This window comes from Vigna umbellata, chromosome 1, assembly GCF_029865625.1.
Source record: "Vigna umbellata cultivar VRB3 chromosome 1, Vumbellata_1.0, whole genome shotgun sequence".
NCBI classification, from domain to species: domain Eukaryota; kingdom Viridiplantae; phylum Streptophyta; class Magnoliopsida; order Fabales; family Fabaceae; genus Vigna; species Vigna umbellata.
The window spans coordinates 103,686,360-103,709,339 of NC_142165.1; the positions used below are offsets into that span (position 1 = coordinate 103,686,360).

Here is a 22,980-nt window from a genome sequence, read left to right on the forward strand (position 1 = left end):
CACTAAACTTTTATTCTTTCACTTCCTTCCCTTTTTACTCATTGATCCAAACAAATCATGCCAAAAAAAACATTATCATGTCACAAGGCCAAACGTCTAATCACTTTGGACAAATTGCATAATTAAAAATACACTTTGGCCAGAAAAACTAATGATTAAGAAGAAACAAAGTAATCTCTCGGTCTCAAAATTTCATATATAACAATTCTATGTATATTATAACCTTAATATGATTATCACTAACTATATAATTTCTTTTATATTTCTCTTGTAATGTTATCTTCTAACATGGGAAATATTTTAATAGAAATGATATATGTCTGCTACTTAATAATAAAGAATTATTGATGGAATAAACATAGTTTTTGACTCCAACTAGCTTAGTCTTTCAGAACCAAGAAAATTTCTTTTTTTAGAATGAATGATTCAAGCATGATAAAGAACATAGGAAGAATAGGTTTCATTCATGGATTTATTTGCTGTCATGCAAGTTGTCATATGCAGAATGGCACAATTCCCCATTTTGAGAATTGGAATAGCTGTCATGTACTCGTGGATGCAAATGGTGTTATTAATTATTATAGTAAATATGAATATATCAATGGGGCATTTGAATTTGAATGAGTGTAATCTGAACAAATCCATAGACAACAGAGTATGATGTATTTTTGGTTGCATCCACAGTTTACATTTCAGCCAAAAACAAATTTTGGTTTTAAAAAACATATGTTTGATGTTAGTGGTAAGGAATTTTCACAGGAGAAGATGCTTTTTTGTTTCTATTTAAATGCTATCTTTAAAAATAAAATTTTAAATCTCCCCATATTATCATTGTTTTAGTTGTCCTATTTAAGAAACATATAAACACTTAATATTAAATATTTTTATGCATACCACATATTAACTAAATGCATTTATTTTTAATTTAATATATTCGTGTAAGAATATAAAAGATTATGTTTTAAAATTGAAAATATGTTTAAAATAATGAGATATGTTATTTTAATATTTAAAGTATATAAACGAGTTTTATTATTTTAAAACATGTTTTTTTTAATAATTTTTTAGAATTTTTTCTTCTTTTTAAAAGATATTTTACAATCTCTTTATTTTTTTTAAGACCAAATTGTAGAATTTTTTTTAGTAGTGAACTCATCAAAATCAACTGAACATTTTTTTAATAGAATAAGTTAGTTTTTTTTTTCTCTCTTTTAGTCTATTGGTTGTTCTTCTGCATGTGCCTTTTTCGGCTCACATGTGATGTTTGTGTTTTTCTTGCTAGTCTTTGTTGATTAATGATTTTAATGATGTTTCTTGATTGTATATGCATTGTTCATAGGGACAGTTTGAGTTACCTTGTGTTTAAGAGTACTTTAAGAGTCTTTGAGTTGTTGGTCGTCTTTTAGGTGAGTTGGATATGTTGACTTAAAATTATATGTGCTGAATTTGATTGATATTACATTTGGAAATGAATTGAATGGTTTGAAAATTGAATTAAGTTTTTTGTTTTTTTATTGTGGTTTGACTCTTGTGATTGATAACCGAAGAGCTAAACAATTGTTCAAATTGGTATGAGTTTAAGGTATACAAATTGTGTTGAACCATTTCTTTGGAAAAGAAATACCAACTTGAGTAATTAATCATGTCTCATTTCACTTAAATCACAAATCTGAGTGTGTTGAAATTTGGTATGACGTTGAGCGGTACTGGTGTGGTACTAAGCGCAAGTTTTATTGTGCAAGTCTAGAAGCATTCTTGCTCTAGACCACTGAACGGCCATTTTTACGGATGCTTTGACACTAAGTAGTAGTAAGGCATCACTGAAACCGTTGAGCGCCAGGATGTTGAATGACAAAAGAGTGTTGTTAAGGGCAACATTTTGTGAGAAGAATAACATTGAGCGTTAAGTCTACCCATATAACATTTAAGAGTGTTTTAGGGGTTTTCAAGTTGTTGATTGTCTTTCAAGTAAAAGAAGCTAATTGCTTTAGTGTGTGTAAGTTACAGGTCGATTTAAAATAGTATATGCTGAATGTGATTGATATTACATTTAGAATTGAATTGAATGAATTGAATGGTTTGAAAATTGAATTGAGTTTTTTTTATCTGGCAATTGTGATTTGAAATTTTAGATGCATGAAAATTAAAAGAAAAAAGCTTATAATGTCCAGAAATGTTATTTAACTATTTTACACAGATAAAAAGATATTAATTTGAAAATTTTATAGTTGAAAAACATTTTTTATATATTTATAACAATAGTTTATGTTATTAATATTTTTTTAAAAGAGTACGCATTATCACAAGAAAAATAATACGAGAAAAAAAGGTTTATTTTAAAAAAATTCAGTGCTTGCTTTGTATTTATTAATCTAAAGCATTGATCAAAGTTTATTTAAAACTTACTTGTTACAAAAAATAATAATTAAAACTTGCATATTATATTCCATTAACACCCAATAAAAAATATGACAATGTAAAATAAAAAGGAAAATTGTAATCAGTATGGTAAGTTTTAAGAATTCTTATTAAAGAATCAAATATTATTTCTTCACATATAAAAAATGCTACTGACACGTTTATATGCTGAACAAAAAAAACTAACACATTTATGTACTAATTCTTTAAGGAATACTGTTAAAACACCGATAGGCAAAATTTCACAAAATAAAATATATTGCATACAAAAATTAATGCTAAAAGAGCAGTAGTTGACGGTAATTGATGGTGCCTTATGCCTTCGGATAAAAATTTATATTATTTTAAAGTTAGATTAAGAAATCAAAACATTGCATTTATGGTATGTGTTAGTTGAACGTTGCCCCCAAACATCCTAAAAAGTCGTTGGGAAAGCAAGAAAGAATCTTAGACAAATTATGAAAATATCTTTTAGTTTTCAATGCTACTATTGAAGTGAATGTTGTTTAACGTAAGAAAAGACTAAGAGGAATTTGGTTAGTATTTTTATGATATTGGTGGTAGGTTACATGGAACGAAAGTGTTTTTCGTGCTGAAGCATGTAATTTTCAAAAGAGAATGCCAGAAGCTACCCACAAACATGTCCTACATTTAGGAAACGTAAACAGAAAGAAACACATAAGAAGTATTTTAAGAAATCATTCAATTATAAGATGCCAACAAATTACTATAGTTTTTCCCTTATAATCGTTGAATAACATTATGTCAAAGAGAAGGGATGTCACGCAAAGCAATCACTTTTTAGTTGAATAAGTTAAAGAGCTTATATAAATTGTTTAGGATATCATTGTTGAGTTTCTATGAATAAGAAAATGGATTTGTATTGTATTGCAGATAAAGTGGACAAATTTAAAAGTAAAAAATAGGAAATATCAACTATTTATTAATGAATTTTATGTTATTTTGTTATTTTAGAATTGAAACTTAATTTTCTTAATACTTAATTTATTTAGTAGTTATATTTCAATTGCGAAATTTGCAGATTGGCCTGTATGGTATATAGGTTTTGTATTGCGATTGTAGTTTGTAAAAAATAAGATGGTTTAAAATACGAACTATACAAATGAATTATTTGCAATACACAGATATTAGTTATCCTTTCACGTAGACCAATGCATGGTAGTGATTTCTTATCCACCTTGTCAGTTGCTACCAAAATGATGAAACAGTTAATTCAGAATCAATTCCATTCTATATGCATAGCTTGCACTTAACGAATGAAGAACTGGGCACAAGTAAGCCATACTGAAATGGAGTGATAGTATTAAAGAAAAAAATAATAAATACATACATTTTCTTGGTTTTATCAATTTCTGACGTGTTTTCTTAAACAATTAAACCTATGTTATAATCTGTGACAGTCGTTTGCTGTAATGATTCTTTTTCGTCCTCCCTTTGTACTTTCCATTGTTCATCCACTCATTTATCAACAAGGTACGCGGTCCTGCTATGAAATAAATACATCACAAAAAGGCTTTCTTTTTAATAAAGTGCTGCTGTCTTAGACACATTGAGGGGGAAATACAATCAAAATATATTTGAAATTAGTTTTTAATATTTCTTCTTCGATAACTAAAAATGGTTACAGTATCAATTTTTTTTTTCAATAAATACTCAATGCGCAGGCGATATTGTACAGGTTCCTAATAGCTCACCAACTAAGAATGGACATATAATTAGGTTAAAATGAATAAGCAATAAAGAGGGCAAAACTGGATTATCACTATGTATTTAGGATCAGAATTCCTAACATTTAGACGTAAGAAATAAGCACTGTAGCTTCTACAGCATTCGCAGCTATACTACCTAGACTCGTTTGAACGATTACAAGCATACAACATGGCTAAACTGCAAACTAACACCATTCATTACTCTCAAAAATTTGACCTCATCCAAGAACTTATAACCAAAGAATATATAAATTAAAAAGGTCACACTAGCAAGGCAAAATCGGTGTTGGAAGGTGGATCTGAGGCAACAACTTAAAAGCCGAAATCTTTTGTTGTCCCATCTTTTCCTGCATCAGCTAATTTCACTCATCATGTGAAAATGGCAAATTGCTAATGCCAGACCGAACCTGCAGAGGGTGGAAGGTAGTGTTTGGACCAGTCTTGAAGGGCACATACAAAATATCTTAAAGCCCGGTCTTTATGTCTCTTGAGCTCCGCTGAGTGACGTCAAAGAAAAATATAATCCACTGACGGTTTCGTGTATGTAGAGTGTCATTCTACAGTCGTTGTCCTTTTCTCCAACAAGGACTCCAAAAATTCCGAGCACAATTTGGTGAGGGGAGGCAACGAATGGGATGATCCACTAAATATGGTCTCCCAGGGCCTCTCGGAAGCAGCAGATGGAATTGGTGAAGCTATGTTCCTTTTCAAATCAAACTTGGGTAGCTCTCCATAAATTGACGTGTATCCAGATTGTCCTGAAATTCAGGCCATAAAATGCAATCTATTTATGAAGGACTTCTTTAAAGTACAAGCTACCTCATTGCTAAAATGAACAACTAATATTTAAGTCGAGACAACAAAAGGAATGTGAAATTTGTTTAACAATATAACCAATTTAATTCTTTCTTTCTTTATGGCACGTTTCGAATATGAGTGTTAGAGGTGTCAATTTAGGCTCTACATAATTAAACAATAATGTTGAAGATCATTTCAAATAAAACCAGACTTAAGCATTCATTTTAATCGTAGGGCCATGATTTTCTCTTCTCACTTTCATCTTATGGGTTAGAACTTGAACGTATGACCTTTTGTCTTCGTCCCTAAACATCAAGTAGAAAAGTATAAAACCAAACAGAACACAATAAAAGTCATCACACCTGTTTCTTCAAACACACGATCTTCGTGCCCGGTGATACTAAGCTCACGGGCTTCTTTGCCATATGGATGAAAGATGACATATTCACGATCTCCGTTTATATATACAAGCAGCGGCTGTGATGCTCTCCCGTCAGTAATTGTTGATTCAGATGGATCTCCTTTGAGAAAAGCAAGTCCCCCTCCCTTGGCCTGAATGAGATAAACAAGACAGGAAGAACATGCAAAGCAACATAAATTGTCAAGCAAACGAGAGAAAAGCAAGTCCCCTCCCCTATATCAAACATTTATTATGTTGGCACTAGCACCAGAGCTACAGCACTGCAGATATTGGATGAATGGTAATTTGCCACCAATGGCGTGGCACATCTTGCCATTTTACTTTGTGCAAACCTAAAATAGCCATGGTAGATATTGGTGGTTTGGGATTGATTGAATTTTATATATATTTAGGACTTAAAAAAATAAATTATAGGGATTTGGTAACGGGAATTTAAATCCCGAAATTTCTTTGTTCCAAACTTCATATTTACTTTCTAGTTTCTATTTTTATAATATAGCATGTTGTTTCTTGTCTATTAACATGCCTGTGATATAGACCGCTATGGTTAGTTATTTTTTCACAATACAAAATCCAAAAGGCTAAGTAGATTTTTGCTTTTCAATGATGGACCACCATGTGCGAATGATAACACTGCTTTTGTTGGTCAAAACTGTGATGCTGTTCAAGGGTAAATGCAGTTTCACTAAATTATGCACTGTAATAACCCATATTTGGTAACACGAAAATAAAATAAAATATATTTCTTCGTTTAATAGAAGTTAAATAGAAATTAACGCCCTGAGGGTACTAGAAATGTGCATTAAAACCACTGAATAGTTTATACTCTATTTTTTAACTGCAGTTAAAATTTCACAGGTGTAATAGATTTGTACCTTGCTTACAGACCAGGAAGCCACAGGAACAGGATCTTTCACGTTGAATAACAAGATAATCCCATCACCTTTAAATGTACAATCATTCGATTCCGGAAGGAGAACAAGGGCAGCAAAATATGACAAATCTATTGCAGAGGAGACAGCTGCAAAAATATGCATCATAATTCTGTCAGATCAACACAACTCTCATCACGTAATCGCAAATTTATAAAGATAAAACGGTATCCACTAAATGGAAGAACATGCATGAAAAATATCAACCAATGATTTAGACAGTTCTACTGATTGCAAGACGGACAAGAATTCAAATGATACATGATTTCTAAAATTGAATACAAGAGACATATAGTCAGTGTATCATAAGGAAAAGAAATAAAATCGTCAAACCTTCTATTTGGAGTCTGTATGACCAAGATGCAGCTAACTTTGACATACTCCAAACAGACAGCTGCGGTTTTGAACCATGTGATACGGACAGAAGATAATCTGAGCTTCCAGCAAAGACAAGCCTCGTGATAGGCTAGTGAAAAATACAACAAATTAGAGATAATGGGGGATGAGGTACTTCGTGAATCCTAAAGCAATATCATAGCTATGCACACTCAAATACAACAAATGGAAATTATTTTCTCGCCTGTTTTCTTATTCTTGTATAAAATAATTGGCTGCATGTCCTGTCAGTGAATTATTATGGGGCTTCTAAAACTAACAAAGTTTGAGGACTAAAATGAAATTTATTCATAATTCCAATGAACAAAAACATATTTAAGCCTCTTTATTTTTATTTTTTCTTAGTCTAATGGTCCAGAATTTGATGTTTTGATGCATACTGCTAGATACAGACCAAACACAATTGCAGGCTGTTCTGCCTCCTATACCAGGCCTTAAATCGTTAAGAAAAGTCAACAGTTAAACACATAACACAAGTGCTAGCAAATAGTCATTATAAACTTCACATATTACATCAGTATGTTTTATTTATAAACAAGAACACGCTTATAATGTGTTTAGAAGCAAAGGCATGATAATAATAGTAATAAAAAAATAATATGACCAGGGTTCAAGAAGATTACCATCGGAGTTTCCCCTATAACAGCAACAAGGACATTATTATTAGGATCCCACAATGTAATAACAGTGTCTGCTGCAACAGCCAGCACAGAACCATCAGCTGAAAAAGCAGCAGCTCTCATGGCTTTATTTCTGCAGAGGCGTGATGTATCCACACATCATAAAATCAGTCAGTTGTATAATCAACTTATTTCAAACAGAAGACAACAGCTAAATCATATTCTGATCATCCTGCGGAAGACTATAATTATATTCTTAATTTTTCAAATCAGTAAGTAATCCTCTTGAAGTGCTGCCAAGGGCCAAATTACAACATTATGCAATACTTCAAGCGGAAAAACCAACAAAGTAATAAAACAGCTGCACACAATAAGGCATTCAGCAAGGAATCTCTGGAACCCAAAGAGAACTCCATGCCACTATTAATCATCTTCATTGTATTTAAAAATAAATGTAGGAGAAAGACTTTGTTCTTATCTGATATCCATAGCCAGTGACCCATCCAATATTTAAATGATAACTAATATGTTCAATAATGTTATCCCCTTTATTACAAATTTAGGGCTCATTAGATTAACAAAGATTTTGGTAGATGTTTTCCATAAAGTCTATAGCCTAAAAAACAATTGAGTTAATTATAATATAATGCAATTATATACTTGTATGACCCAACAGCATGACACATCCAACCAGAAGTCTGAAGCATCTGGCCTTTGTGCTCAATTTCTTCCTTGCAGACCCATACCTGAAACATGTAGAAGAAAACTAAATAAGCACCAGAAACTAATACTAAGCATGAATAATTAACTATCCATAATTACCTTGAAATCTCCACCATACGATGAGCTTACAGCCATGTGTCGAGTTGGATGGAAAGCAACAGCAGAAATATGAGCGTCCCTATCAATAAGAAGATATGCGTCAACTCCATTTTCTAATATATCTAAAGGCACTAGCCGCTCAAAGTTCAGCAAGGTAGAAGTGCAGTTATAGAAGAGTTTGTAGAATAGTTTTAAAAAACCAATCACAACATTGAAAAACATTGAATACGCCATACTATTACATTATGAGGTCCATTGATATAACCATGATACAGCTTTGAGATTTTCAATTTTTATCAATGAAAAAATCCATGTACAAACCTGTGAGGTTCATAAATAAGGGTGGATACTGAAAATCTCTGTTTATCATCCAAATCCCAGAACTTCAAACAAACAAGACCTCCTATTCCATCTTCAGGAAGTTTGATTTCCACTGTACCCATCATAGAGCCATCGATGGACAGCTCCACCAAGCTCACCACCAGCTGTAACCACAATATTCCTTTTAACAAATTAATCATCAATCAAATCCTTTATAAACCGAGACAAAATGTCACAATAAGATTGTGAATTTATAAAATCAAATTAGAAGAATTACATGTAACAAGCACATACCGTGATCTCATCAACTGGTTGATGGTTTCTTTCACATACTTGAACCTGCAGAAAAACAAATTCCAACATTATAAATTTGATATGGCTAATTTAAAAAGAAAAAGCAAATAAGGTACTACCTCATAAACTCCCCGATTAGCAAACAAGCTGTAGAATTGGATGCGATAGTTTTCTGTCTGTACAGCCACTGAGCCAGAAGTGCAGTCAAAGGAAACTCGGCTAGAAAGACCTTCACATATATCTTGAGAAGACAAAGGGGGCTGCACACACAAAGAAAAAGTAAAGGTAAATGCAAGCACATGGCTAAATACTAATAAACTGACATAAATGCAAGTTGTTCCATCCGGATTTTTTTTAGAAAGAAAAGATGTCCAAGCATGGAAGTTTTTATACTTTCTCAGAAAAGGATAATAGAGAGAAAACTTTAAAGATATGAAAGGTAAACTGTGTTCTTGAAAAGTCAAACAAAATGGGATTCATATAGCCAATAAAAAATGTAAACTAACAGACTAACAAACTGACCTATCAAAACAAAGTAACCAAGTAACTAACTATAACAAATAGACATATAACAACAAACTGACTCAGTACCGAAAATTATCAAGATTACAAACTACTCTAATACTCAGAAAAGTTTGAGGTGGAAATGAGTTAAAAAATTAACCTCATAAAAATAAAATATTTTCTTTAAACTAGCCATGATGTTTCAAGCTTACAAGCCCGAGTTTAGGAGAAACTTAAATGGTTGATCGTTTAACTTTCCAATTAACAATAATTTCTAAAATGAAGCTATATAATCAAAATCAGTGGTTTTCCAGCGTATAAGGAATGACAAGTACATGTTGAGCAGAAAAATATGAATACAAAGAGAACAATCATAGCAACTAACCTTGATACCAGAAATAGACTTTATTATTTCCATTGAAGGCATTTTCAATATATGTATTTGATTATCTGCACATGATAACTGCAGGCCTTTAATTAGTTAAACAATTTAAAGAAGTAGTTGTCAGGACAGACCACGAGACTTCTAATTCTATATGTTCAACTAAATATTAGTAATCCTTACTGCAGAGAGGGATGAATCAGGAGAATCTACAAAATAAAGAAGTGGAGACCCAATTCTTGGTAAAGATTTCTTGTTTCCTGTGTCTAACTGCCAAAGCATAAGAACCCCTTCCTTCCCACCTGATATCAAATGAAGTCATATAAACAATAAATTACATGCTCGACATGCATAACAAAGTTCGAACATATATATGACCCAGTTCAATGACTCCTTTCATTTACTTTAGGCAATATAATTTTACCTGAGTAGAGGTAGGCTCCATCTGAAGAGAAAGATAAATGACTCACTCCAGAAGAGTGCCAATGCCACGTGCAACATGATTCAGCATCATCATTTTCCCTCACCCCAGGTTTATCATCGTTATTTGTCGGTCTTCCATTCACTAATACACTACTGTTGAGGAATTTCTGAGCTCCAAATCCTCTCCAAATTAAAATTCTTCCAGTTACATCACCGGCAGCCACAATTCTCTCTGTAGGGTGGAATGCAAGAACTGTAAAGGTCTTTGTGTGATGCAGGGTAATCTTCTTAGACACAGCAGAATCAGAATCCATTTTAGGAACTTTCCATATATGAAGTTTTCGCTTGTCTTTTATACCCAAAAATTTTCCCGAGGGACTAATGGTTAGAGATTCTGGTTGTTCAGTCTGTCAAAAAGTGAGAAAGCATGGATGTACTTAAGAAAGAACAAAAAATGTTAATAATTAAAGTGCATTCTCATACATATTGACTGACTACGTCCAAGGATGAACCAATGAACAGAAATCACACCATTTCTGATTCAAGGGCATATTACTACAAGTAGACATTGTTTAGAAAACCACAACCTTCAGGCGGGGGTTCTCAATTACAATGTTCCCAAATAACAAATATAAAATAAGCAGTCCAAATGAAGTAAAATTTGACTATAGCTCGTTCGCCTCCTTCCCCCTCCATTATTTTTCCTTAAAAAATGCCTTTAATTCACGGGTGTTGTTCCACAATAAGAAATAAAAAGAAACAAATACTCCCACGAAATATGTGCGCAGAATGCGCTCATTGAGGTTGAGTTTTTCACAGTCCAACCTTTCATAATGCAATCATTCATTCTTAAGAAAAAAAATCACCTCTCTCAATATTAGGCTGCTAACAGTATGAAAGTTGGTCAAATTACACTTCCTGATCTGTCCAAAACGTGGCTTGGGGCGATTGTCCTGTGCATTTATACTTTCAACAGACACGTAAGCAATAACATTGGGCGACGACTTGGCATCTTTTTCTTCCCTAGTGGACAATGCCGAAGGCACCACCTGTATAGGATATACAATGTATCAAAACTAAACACTAGTTTCCTTTACTCGCATTTAAATTCTGAATAGGCACCAAGAATTAATAAATGAATGTTTTACCAAGGAGAAAATGGGAAAGCGAAGGTCAAGAATCTTGACGCATTCGGGAACGGAGTAATCCCATTGGCGAATTGTTCCGTCGACAGAGGCAGTCCAACAGTATGATAGCAACGAGGCAGTGGTGGGAACCACGACGACTGCGGTAACGAGGGCGGTGTGACCTTGGAGTGAGGAAACGAGGGAGCCGGTGGCGGTGCTGAAGACGGAGACGGAAGTGCCGCTGCAAACGAAAAGGCGCTTCCCGTCCTTAGAAAAGGCAGGAGCGGAAGAAACATAGTTTAGCCCTCCGCGTATCATGCTGCCGAAACGCTGAGTTATAGGCAGCAACTGGAACTGTGAGGGAGAAAGAAGAAAAGAGAAGACAATAGAAACGAAGGTAGAAGAAGAGAAGAGAGCCGGCACCACCTTTACTAGGGTTTTTGGGCCCTGATTTCGATTTTAAGCGAGGTTTTAGTTGCCTCGCGCCATGTTTATTCGGTTTTTTTTTCATAATTATATAAATAAAAGGTTGAATATTATTTTTATATTTAAATTATTTTAAAATAATTATGTTGTATTTTTAAATTAAACTATATATTTATCTGATCAGTATTTATACCTATATATCTATGATTCTTTTGTTATTCACGTTTATTTTTCAATTTTATCTTTTAAACGACTTTTTTAATTAAAATAATTATTTTAAGTAATTATTTATTTAAATTTAAATTTTTTTAATGTGATCACTATTTTAAATTTAATTATTTCATTTAATTAAAAAATTACCTATAAAATAAAAAAATTATTTATAATAAAATCATTAAAATTATTTATATTTAATTTAATAATTATAATAATAACAACAATAATAATTTTGTGATCTTTTATTATCATAAAAAAATAAGGTTAAATATACTTTTAGTTCCTAAACTATTAAGCGAATTTGTTTTTAGTCTCTCTCAGTAAGGTACATTTTAGTCCTCCTCCTTCAAAAAACCTTAATTTTTGGTCCTTCATGAGGATAAAAAAATAACGTTTTTTTTAAAATAAAATGACTAAAATGTACTTTGAAAGAGGAACTAAAAACAAATTCGCTTGATACTTTAGGGATTAAAAATATATTTAACCCAAAAAAAAATAACATTCATGTATGTAATGCATGTATTTTCATTAATATTTTATAAAAATAATATAAAGTTTTTTTCTATAAATTTTATGTACAAATTTATTATGAAATATAACATTATCTTAAAAAAGGGTTAAATATGTAAAAAATAATATTTCTTTTATAAAAGTGTTATAAAAGAAAAACAAAATAAAATTGAGAAAAGAAGAAAGAAACGCGCAAAAAGGATTTGATGTAGAAGTCAAGAAATGTATTGACCATAACTGTTGAAGATGGAGAAGAAAAGAGTACCGGTAGAAACAAGAAAAAAAAATTTCAGGTTTTACCAATGTTTTTTCTTTTAATTTTAATTAGAGTAAAAAACAAAATTTGAATTGACCTGCTTTCACGTGACACACTGTTAGTCACATCACACAAAAATTAACACCGTTAATTATACCGAATGAAAAAATACAATTTTCTTATAGATAAGGATTAAAATGTACAAAGTTTAAGTGAAAGACTAAAAATAAAAACGTTTAATAGTTGAGGGACTAAAATCCTTTATAAAAAATATATTCAAATAAGTATATAATTTGATTTAAAAACAAAGTATAACTTTTTTAAATAGTTTACGAATGAAAATCATATTTAATCTTAATTCATGATAAAAGAGGTATAGGGTGACAGTTGCTTCCTGCTATAAATGCCTTCAATTTCTTTCGATATTCCAGAGCCCATTGTCACTGATATTCCAGAGCCCATTGTCACTGATACCGCCACCACCGGACAGAAGAAAAAACAAAATACTGAGAGAATCCATTCCGAAAAAATTTTTCCAAAAAAATATTTCGTATTTTCTGAGAAGTTCTTTCACAACTCATTTCAATGTTCTGGAAAATTCATTTTGGAAAATATTATACATGATCCAGATGCTACATTCTGGACATTTGTTCAGAAAAATGTGTTCCAAAATGTATTTCAAATGTTCCAAAAAATTTATTCTGAAAATCTCGTTTCCAAAATTTTCTTCTGGAAATTCTGTTTCGGAATTGTTATTCGGAAAATTCCGGAATTCAATCCGATTTTAAAAATAGATGGGTGCAGGAAGCAATATCTCAGACTGGTAAAAACTTATTCGAATGGGGAAAGTGTTGGGCCTTATGAAGGATTGGGTCAGGGCACCTTTTTTGAGTGGCCCAAATCACAATGAACATGTGCTTGATACGCACCATTAATGAAAAATAGAATTTCTCATCACAAAATATGAAAAAAAGTAGTCACTTTTCGTACAATGTAATTAATATACTGAAATACATTCTCAATATTAAGCAATTTTGAACAACCTCTACAGCTTAGAAACTTATATTTAATTTTACTAACTAAAACCTACATTTATAACTCATAAAAATGACGTCAAGAACAAATAAAAAATAGTTGAACTAAACCTACTTTTGTTTAGATTTGAATAAAAATAGTTTAACTTTGTGTGTGTGTGTATATATATATATATATATATATATATATATATATATATATATATATATATATATATTACTTAATTTCAATTAATTATCTCTTAAATTAAGTTTTTTAATATCCCAAATTCAGGATACCAATCTCCACTCCTGCGTTTTAATAACTAAGATTCTCCGCACACAGGATCCCAACATAAACCCTTTATGCATACACCTTTATGATCTTTAAACGGTGAGATGAAAACTAGTTAACTACGGATAACTAATGGTTTTTCTTTTCAATATCTAATAATCAGTATGCTTGCATAGGGTTTTCGCAGAGTTTACTCCAAAACAGGGCAAATAAAATGCTTACGAGACAACCCTGCCATCAAGAGAAGCCCAAAAACATGACCCAGACGACACCACAAAAACAAAACATTTGCCCCAGAAAATAACTTGGTAATTAGATTACAGGTAGCAGAGACTGTCCAATCAGACTCAACTGGCAGCAGTTGGAAAATAACCATTGAATCATATCAATGGATGTTGATCGAATAACTTTGATATATCAGACCCATTCATTCTACTCCACATGTAAATACAAAGGTATAAATATACTCAAAGTAAGTGTCTTCACACCTCACTTTGAAATAATCCTGCATAATGATACGAATCATCAAGTTAAAAGGAATTATGCATACAATTCAAGGATAAATAAATTGCCAAATTAAGATAGTCCTTCTTACCACCGACTCTAGGCATGTCAGACATTCTGTAGTTTGCTCGATACCTCTTTCATTTTGATGTCTCCTTTTTCCTACAGTCAAAATCTCTATTTGTTAGAAGTGAGAAAAAGAAACTCATGTTGCTTATTGTGCAGGTCAGATGAGAATTCACTTATGCTATTGAAACAAGGAGCCATATCGTATATAATGAAAATGTATCAGAAAATCTTGTGTTTGCTTACAAAGAGGGAGTGATCATTGGCACTGGATAACAATAAACTTATTTAGAATTAAAATAAAAATGCTCATTCCTCAGAATGAAAAGGCACCATACTCCCAATCAGAAAGGTCAAACTCCCAGATTGTTTTCCATAATTATACAACACCATAGCATATTGCATTGTAAGGCATATTGACTAGTTCATACATTTAGAGATGAAGGAAAATCCACGTAAAAAGTCTATAACAGAATCCATAGTAAAATTGTGGCATAAAGGGCCTTTACATTGAGAGAAGTAACACAGAAGGGGTCCATTATCTCTCTCAACCTCTTCTTTTCTCAGGACACTTTTCACCGGACTCCAAATTGTACTTCCCTAAGTATCAATTTTGGTTGTTAAAACTGAAACTGGACACTTCCTCCTAACTTTCACGAGATTAAATCATAGATCAATTAGCAAAATAAAATGGTATGAAAATACTTACTACTCAATCGCAAAGAACCAGAGATGGCACCACGCGTTTTTAAGTTGAGTATAATTGATTTTTGACACAATTACTATTGAACTGTTAAACGTAATTTGGACGCGTCCACATAAATTTCAGCCAGATACATTATACTGAAACATGTGTCATAGTGGGAGGAAATTTTTTGGTGGTTTGCTAAATGGGCACAAAAAGGTCTTTAGTTAACATGTCTATTTTAGCTTTGACAGTAGCTTCTACATTAACTCACAAAAAATATGCTGCCAAAAGGCAGACTTAATTCTGTTAAATGCCTTTTATCTTTGACAAACTCAAACCAAAGACCCTTCTAAATGTTTTCTACATTAAGTATCACAGCGGAGTACGAAATCCATGATATGATAAATAGCAATCATCCCTAAATATTGAAACCACACGCAACATCTTCTTAAAACTTCAACTCAAAATCGAAAACAAAGAACATAGGCCGCCTGTAAGATTAAGTCTCATGCGACTCCATTAAAAACCTTGCATAATAATCCCTCTTACTAGCAAGTCAATGCAGCACAGCACCTATAATACTGATGCTCTCCGATGCTCAAACACAACTTAACAATATCCAACTTTAATAGTTGTTTGAAATTTATTTTTTACCGCAAGCAATGAGGAACTTATACTTTTAAGATTAAACAGACTTCCTGAAAAAAGATTGTACAAGTACAACTATTCAAGCATTGCTGATGCTTATAAATAGTTTAAAAGCGAGGTAAATGGCACATTACCAGGACATAACATAAAACTAACTAACCCCTGTCCATATCTACTGGATATATCAGAAGTCCAACAAGAAAAAGGTTCTTGTTGAAATAAAAGTCCAACTGGTATATTAGCATATCAGAAGTCTTAAAACAAGTGATGTTAGCATATCAACATAACAGGTCAAATCATAATTACCTGATACACAATACTCTTCAGTGTGGGTACAGGTACCTGGTCAGGTATCTGGTATGCAGCAAGCTACTATGCCAAATATATGACATGTGGGGGATACACTTAGTTCGTACATTTGGCTTTTCAACAATTTTATACTTACATAAGGTAATGTAATATTTATTTTATCAATCATAATTACATAACATAAACTTATTCATGATTTACTTTAGTTATTAGTATAACACTTTTTTTTTAGAAAAAGTGAAATCCTTTCGACTGATAAACTCACGAACAATTCAATTGAGGAGTAATTAACCATTTATAACAGTTTTACAATTTTTACCGTTTATTATTTCAACTACAGCCCCATTTAGTCTCCCTAGGAAACTCTGGAGTGGAGTCATCACATTTCTTTTTATAAGGCAAATGGAATCATCGCAGTTATTGAGAGACAGTACAGTACATTTCCACTCTCCTCATCTCGCTACCTCGTCCATTTAGTAGGTGAAATTCAGCTTTACAGGACATGGGGTCCTGGTCACAAGATACATCTTCTCCTATTCTTTCTCCTTCTCATCCTTCCACATCGGTGTTTTCCATCCACCCCAAAAGTCAAACTAGCAAATTCCAAACCCAAAGTCTCTATTGGAGGCTCCACCACCCTACATCCTCTGCCTCAACTTTGGCTCAACATGTTTAATGTATCAAATTGCAAATTAGAAAAACCCAATTCACAAAAGAACCATGAATAGGCAGCCATGAACCAATTTGGGGTTCTCAGATGAAACCACCAAATTTGGTGGTAACAATGATCTAAATTAAACAACCAAAGGGAGCCACATCAAAAACAAGAAAAAGAATATCCAATTATAAAAGGACACAGACACTGATCTTGCAAATATTAGTACCACGCAATTGCTTACCATTCCCTTGCTCTCATAATAATCATCAAGAGCCCACTGATATTTTGACTGATTTAATCCAAACCAACGTGCCACATGGTCATCCAAACTTGAGTGAGCTGTAAAAGGAAAGTCCATGGGTATTGTAAGATAATAGTAGCGGTTCTCAGAATAAACAAGACAAGGAAAAGCCTCAATCAAAGACCTATTGTATTATAGGATCTGAAATCAAAATAAAAAAGGAGGGCAATACATGTTGATTCATACATTTTTATGCAATGAAAAATAACATTATAAATAGAGAGTGCACTACACCAACCATACTGAAAAGCAATACACAAATAGGCACAACCAGTTAGAGCCATTTACTTCTTTTACTAGAATAAGGAAAACGTCATTTGCAGAGTTACCATAAAATGCTCAGCCACAGTTTCCACTGCCATGGCCGTTCTTCAAATTACTTAATCCATGGCATGTTTGTTTTCACTTCAGCAAACCAGAGAAATGCAAAACAAAGGACCCACCCACGGTTATCTCCAATCACTATGTAACCAAGTCACCAAATACTCCAGTTTTCTTACCCCCCAAACAATACACGTTTTGTAAAGAAACACCAAACTTCCAGGCAGTATTTGGTAGGAGTCTTAAACAAAACTGAACAAAAGAAGAAGAATATGTGTTTTGTCCAAAATAGTAAACAAAACACCAACAAGAATGCCAAGACCCAAAAAGATTCCCACAAGACTAGGTCATACATTAGAATAACTCTGGAGTCGCACGCATAATATATATTTCTGGTATCAAATCAAGGTGTTTCTAAAAGTAGATGGAATTATGATTAAACCATTTACCAAAAATAAACGTTCACAACAGTCACACTCTTTTAAACAACTCAATTCAAATTCCAAATAACCCATAAACAGCTTTAACTTACCAACTTTAGGCCTTACTTATAATTTTAATTTTATATTTTATAAATGTTTGACACATTATGTTTTCGTCGACACAGAATCTAACCTAACCTAAGAGCTGAAAAGAGTAAAGTACGTACCGGTTTGAACCTTGGTAACGGCATTTCTGAAGATGCCAAAAAGGGAATCGTCGGAACCGGACACGGGTTTGGGGGAAGGAACGGTTTTAGGAATCTGAGGCGGCGGAGGGGCGATCTTGGTGGCGGTAGAGGGGTCTTCGGAGGGTTTTGGTGTCGACGGCGGCGTCATGAAAACAGTGTAAGGACCGATTTTTCCGATGACCGGTGGCGGCGTAGATTCCGCGTTAATCGGCATTTTGGTCGGAGAGAGAGTGTGAAAGTAATGTTAGTTGAAAGAGGGAGTGTTGTGTGTGATATGTTGGATCTCTTGTCTTCCTATCTTAGTTGTACTTCACAAGTTCTTTTTTTTTTTTCATTCTTTTCTTTCTCTCAACTCCACATTTATTTATTTAGTTTTATTACTGTCACGCATTAAAGTAATTAACTTTTTAATGATAAAGGTTCATAAAAGTGGAAATGTAATGCAAAAACTTCAGTGGCAATTTCTCTATGCTTTTCAATAATAAACCTTTTATGAGATGCTTCTTGGGTAAACCTTTTATCATCTATTCAAGGAATTTCTCTATACGTTTAATCTAACAATACCAAAAAAAAAACACTTGTTGCCACTGTAAAATTATAAACGATTTTAGATGTACTGGAGTTAAATTGATTTTTTGCAATTAAAGTAATTACCATGCAATAAAAAAAAAACTGTTTCAATTTATCCAAAAAAGTTTCCACGATTAAATTGGTGTTAAATTATAAGAAATAGTTAAAGATGCTAGCATTAACACAGGCGTGTTTAATAAAATTTATTTAAAAAAAACATTGTAATAAATATTAAAATAAAAGTATGACTAAATTTATATTGAAAGAATAAATAATTTAATATAAAAATAACTAACATAGTAGGAAGATGGATGAGCAGAGGTTCGAGCTCGACCTATTTATTGATATAATTAATAATTTATTTGTTTTCCATCACATCCTCTAAATTATGCATGAAAGAGATTGTGATAATCGATAGGAAGAGTATAAATTGTGTTATTTTTTGTTTTAGTTATGTGAAGATTTAATTACATACGTGGAAATATAGGCGTTTACGGTAAAAAAAAAGTTATAATAATATTTGAAATTGTTTGTTATCATATAGTTAAAAATCATAAAGTTATTTGATAATAATAATAATAAATATAAATATAAATAATTAAGTATTGTAATGTTATTAAAATAAAAAATAGCAAATTTTATTTTGAAATGATAAAAATTTAAAATTATAAAATTATAAAATTATAAAATATATATATTGAAAAAATAATTATAAAAAGGTTAAATAGTTCTTTTATAAATAATAAAATAAATGAAACGACTCATATTTGTAAGAATAAAATGTTTAATAATATGTACTACCCTAGTGATTAGAAAAATAATCCTTTGTAATGGTTATACATAAATCACCATCAAGTTTCAAACAAATCATAATTGTGGGTAACAATATGATTGCCATTTTACTTCAATTCATTGTACATTCAATAAAGTTTTTTCAATGGAAAAATGGAGAAACTGCCATTTTAAAATTGAGATCACAAAGAACAGTCTTCAGAAAGAAAAAAAATAATCACATAAGAATCTCTATCATAATACAAAAAATAGGACTTAAATCTTAATTAGAATTAATTTCAGTGACCTAACTTATTTTAGATCAAAGCCCTTCTGTTTCCACAATCCAACAAAATTTTTCCTATTAATTTACTTATACTTTTAATTTTGTGTCTAGATATTCAGAGCTTTGAAATAAACTTGAGATATTAAAAAAATAGAAATCCATAAATTAATGTAAAATTAATATTTTCTTAAGAATGTGTAGATTGTGGGATTATAAATTTTAAATATTCTATTTTAAGTAAATTTGGAATAAATACTAATTAAAATAATTCGATCACTGTATTTTGTAGAGAGAGAGAAGGTGGAGAATTTAGGTAAAATGATTTTTAGCAAATCTTAATTTTAATTGACTGAAATATATACAACGTAAATTTTGTACTTTTGGTGCAGTTTGGCATCAATCAACATGTATTACAAATACAATCTAACTTATTTAGTACCCTTTTGAAAAAAAAATCTCACTCAATTAAATATATATAATTCACAGTAGAAACTAAAAGCATATTTAATTTTAATAATAATAATAATAATTGGAATTAACATCCTTTTTACCATTAATATTCTTCTCAGTAACAATATTTTTTGTTAATATGATTTTTTATACTGTTAATTAATCGGATAATTTTTAAAATCATTTTAAAAGGTTATAAACATTAAAATTGTAGTAGTCTGTGATTGAATGACGATGGACAGTTGTTTTATACTTTAGTTTAAACAGTGGTGTGTGTGCTCTCACTTTGGGCTTGGGCCTTAATTTTATGCTTTGTTTAGAGTATATCGCCTTAGTGCTGCTGAGCCATTAAAACAAAAGTTTCTCTCTTCCTAGACTTCCATTATTATTTTATTAGCGACACACATTGATAAAAGAGTAAAATATTATTTATTAGTGTAACAGATGTCATTATCATTGTCACCATCTTTACTTCTCTGTTGTTGTAATTAAATTTGAGATTTAATTTGTAAAATTATAACATTTCATGATTTTATATAGTATTTTCGACTCCGATTTCACTCTTGATATGGTATGAAAAAATTGTCAGAATAGTTAAATAAAATCATATAAAGTGCTTGTTGAAATAAAATTTTAAATTTAATTAAAAATTAATGTAATTCAAATTTATCTTATTATGAATTTTAATTAAAATCAAATTCAAATTCAATTAACAATTATGGATATTGTGTTTTTCTGCTATACCCCTTCTTAATTTCAATTAAAATAAAATTTAACATATATATATATATATATAATATTTTATAAAATGTAAAATATATTATTTGTGTTATAATTTAAGAAGTAAGATTTCTTGAACATCCTGCTATAATATTTATTTTAACTATTTCAGTCCTTTATGGTTCAATTTTTACTATAATATTTAAATTGAGGTAAATTCATTTCAAAGAATATTTATTGAAAGTAATCATTTATTAAATGCTATTAGAGTTAAAGGTTAGTTTCTGTTATTGATTTAAACAAATAAAACATAATTCATGTATGTAAAGTCTTCCTAATCAAAGATACATGTAAGCGTTTTCCATAGTATGAACGTGTTATATAAATTGATACTTGTGAAGAAGTGTATGGATATAGAAGTGACTCGCTTTTTTAGAGAAAGATTGAGAATCCAAGTGTGAATCTAAATTTCACATTAGATAAAAATGAGAAAGTAAAGCACCATAGAAAAACGAAAATCTATTAACTTATTGTCTTAAGATTTTAGATTGAGAATAATATGAAGGTTTTAGATTGAGAATAATATAAATTCCTTGTGTGAACTCATATCTCAATGTTGTGTTTTCTTAGTGAACCACCTTCCTTAATAAACATCACACGAATTTAAAAACTTATTAAGTGTCTCATATTTTCAAAAAACCTTATACTAAAAATCCTAATATGAAAATTATATTGCAGAAACCATGAAAATTTCAGGAAATGCGTTCTAGATTTCTAAAACAAACAATTCAGAAGACACTTTTACAAAGTGTTAAACAGGCCTTCTAAAAATGACAGGTGCAATTAGAAATTATAGAAGTGTTAGAAGAAAAGCCTAAACAAGAAACACTGTGCCCAAAATTATGTCCTTTCTAATGGTCTAAACAGAAAGAAAATGAAAGAAGAAAAATCTTGACTCATCCTGACCATTCACATTGTATAATGTATTGTACAAACAGAACAAACAAGAAAGGGATAACAATTTAGGTGTGGTGTCACTTATCACGGTTCAATTTATTATTTTCATAATATATATTTAATTTTAAATGTTTATCCAACAAGTAAAATAAATTTCGTTTTAGATAATAAAGTACAATGATGTTAATGATAAAAAAGATCACCATAAAGTCAATAATAAAAACATAAAATATAGTAAGAATATGTCTCTAATATATAAATACAAAACATCACATGTCTTGTTAAATTTAAAAGAAAAAGTCTCTTAGGAACTCGACAGAAAGATGTTTAGATCTCTTTACGTTTCTTGCTTCCTTAATTTCAATTGCTGAAAGCTGCAGCAGGGGTCACTATTGGAGGTTTGGAAACTTTTCATTTGCATTATTGTACTGTTTTCTGACCTTAAAAGAAAAACCTCGTTTTGTCATTTATTAATTAAGATTTTACAATTTCTTATGTGTAGCGGTCAAAACAAGATAAGATACGGGTCAGACTGAAAGAAAGAAACACATAAATGGCTAGACAATAACGAGGTATTGCGCAACATTCAATTGTGTGCAAGCTGTTCGATGCAATTACTATTGAACAAATCAATCCAAGCTATTGCTTTGTTTGAAAAATAGAAGAAATCTCCTTGCATATTATATTGTGTTGGAAATCTATTTATAATAAAAATATTGATAGTTATCCAGTTGATTTTTTTTTAATTGTTGATTCAATTATTTTTAATTTAAGTGTAAAAGCTTAAATTTTGAACTTTTGTTGTTGTTATTTGATTTTTAAAATTTCAGATTTGTAGAGTTCAATTTTGACAAATAGTTTTTTTAGATAAAAAATACACGGGCTAGCTTTTAGTTTCTTTATAGTTTCCTGTAGTTAATCATGGTTTTAGTTTTATTTTACTGTTTTAAAGTTTTAAGAATTGTTTTGTTGTACTGTTTTGAGTTTTTTTATAGGTTCACATAGTCATATTTTGTCTCTTTAGTTCTTTTGAGTACATAAGGATAGTTTAAGGTTAGTTTGATGATTAGAATTTGTTGGTATAACTATTTTACTGTTTTGGTAGTATTAAGAGTAGATATTAAATTAGTTGTATGTTTCTAGTTATTTTTATTAGT

At 31.1% G+C, this 22,980-nt stretch overlaps 2 protein-coding genes across 2 annotated transcripts; both read right to left on the reverse strand.

The window, feature by feature from the left end:
- Positions 1–4,165: 4,165 nt before the first annotated feature.
- Positions 4,166–11,648, reverse strand: LOC124825739 (Transducin/WD40 repeat-like superfamily protein). The gene is made up of 15 exons (XM_088105301.1): positions 11,210–11,648; positions 10,928–11,110; positions 10,063–10,468; positions 9,822–9,940; positions 9,642–9,719; positions 8,872–9,012; positions 8,753–8,797; positions 8,459–8,622; positions 8,138–8,216; positions 7,976–8,061; positions 7,319–7,448; positions 6,633–6,765; positions 6,243–6,388; positions 5,309–5,498; positions 4,166–4,906 (listed from the first exon to the last, which is right to left on the reverse strand). Exons 1-15 carry the CDS (start codon positions 11,504–11,506, stop codon positions 4,701–4,703), a joined length of 2,403 nt encoding a protein of 800 aa, XP_087961427.1. The 5' UTR covers positions 11,507–11,648; the 3' UTR covers positions 4,166–4,700.
- Positions 11,649–14,024: 2,376 nt separating this feature from the next.
- Positions 14,025–18,372, reverse strand: LOC124825736 (hydroxyproline-rich glycoprotein family protein). The gene is made up of 4 exons (XM_047298432.2): positions 18,049–18,372; positions 17,019–17,116; positions 14,500–14,570; positions 14,025–14,409 (listed from the first exon to the last, which is right to left on the reverse strand). Exons 1-3 carry the CDS (start codon positions 18,281–18,283, stop codon positions 14,517–14,519), a joined length of 387 nt encoding a protein of 128 aa, XP_047154388.1. The 5' UTR covers positions 18,284–18,372; the 3' UTR covers positions 14,025–14,409; positions 14,500–14,516.
- Between the last annotated feature and the right edge of the window lie 4,608 nt (positions 18,373–22,980).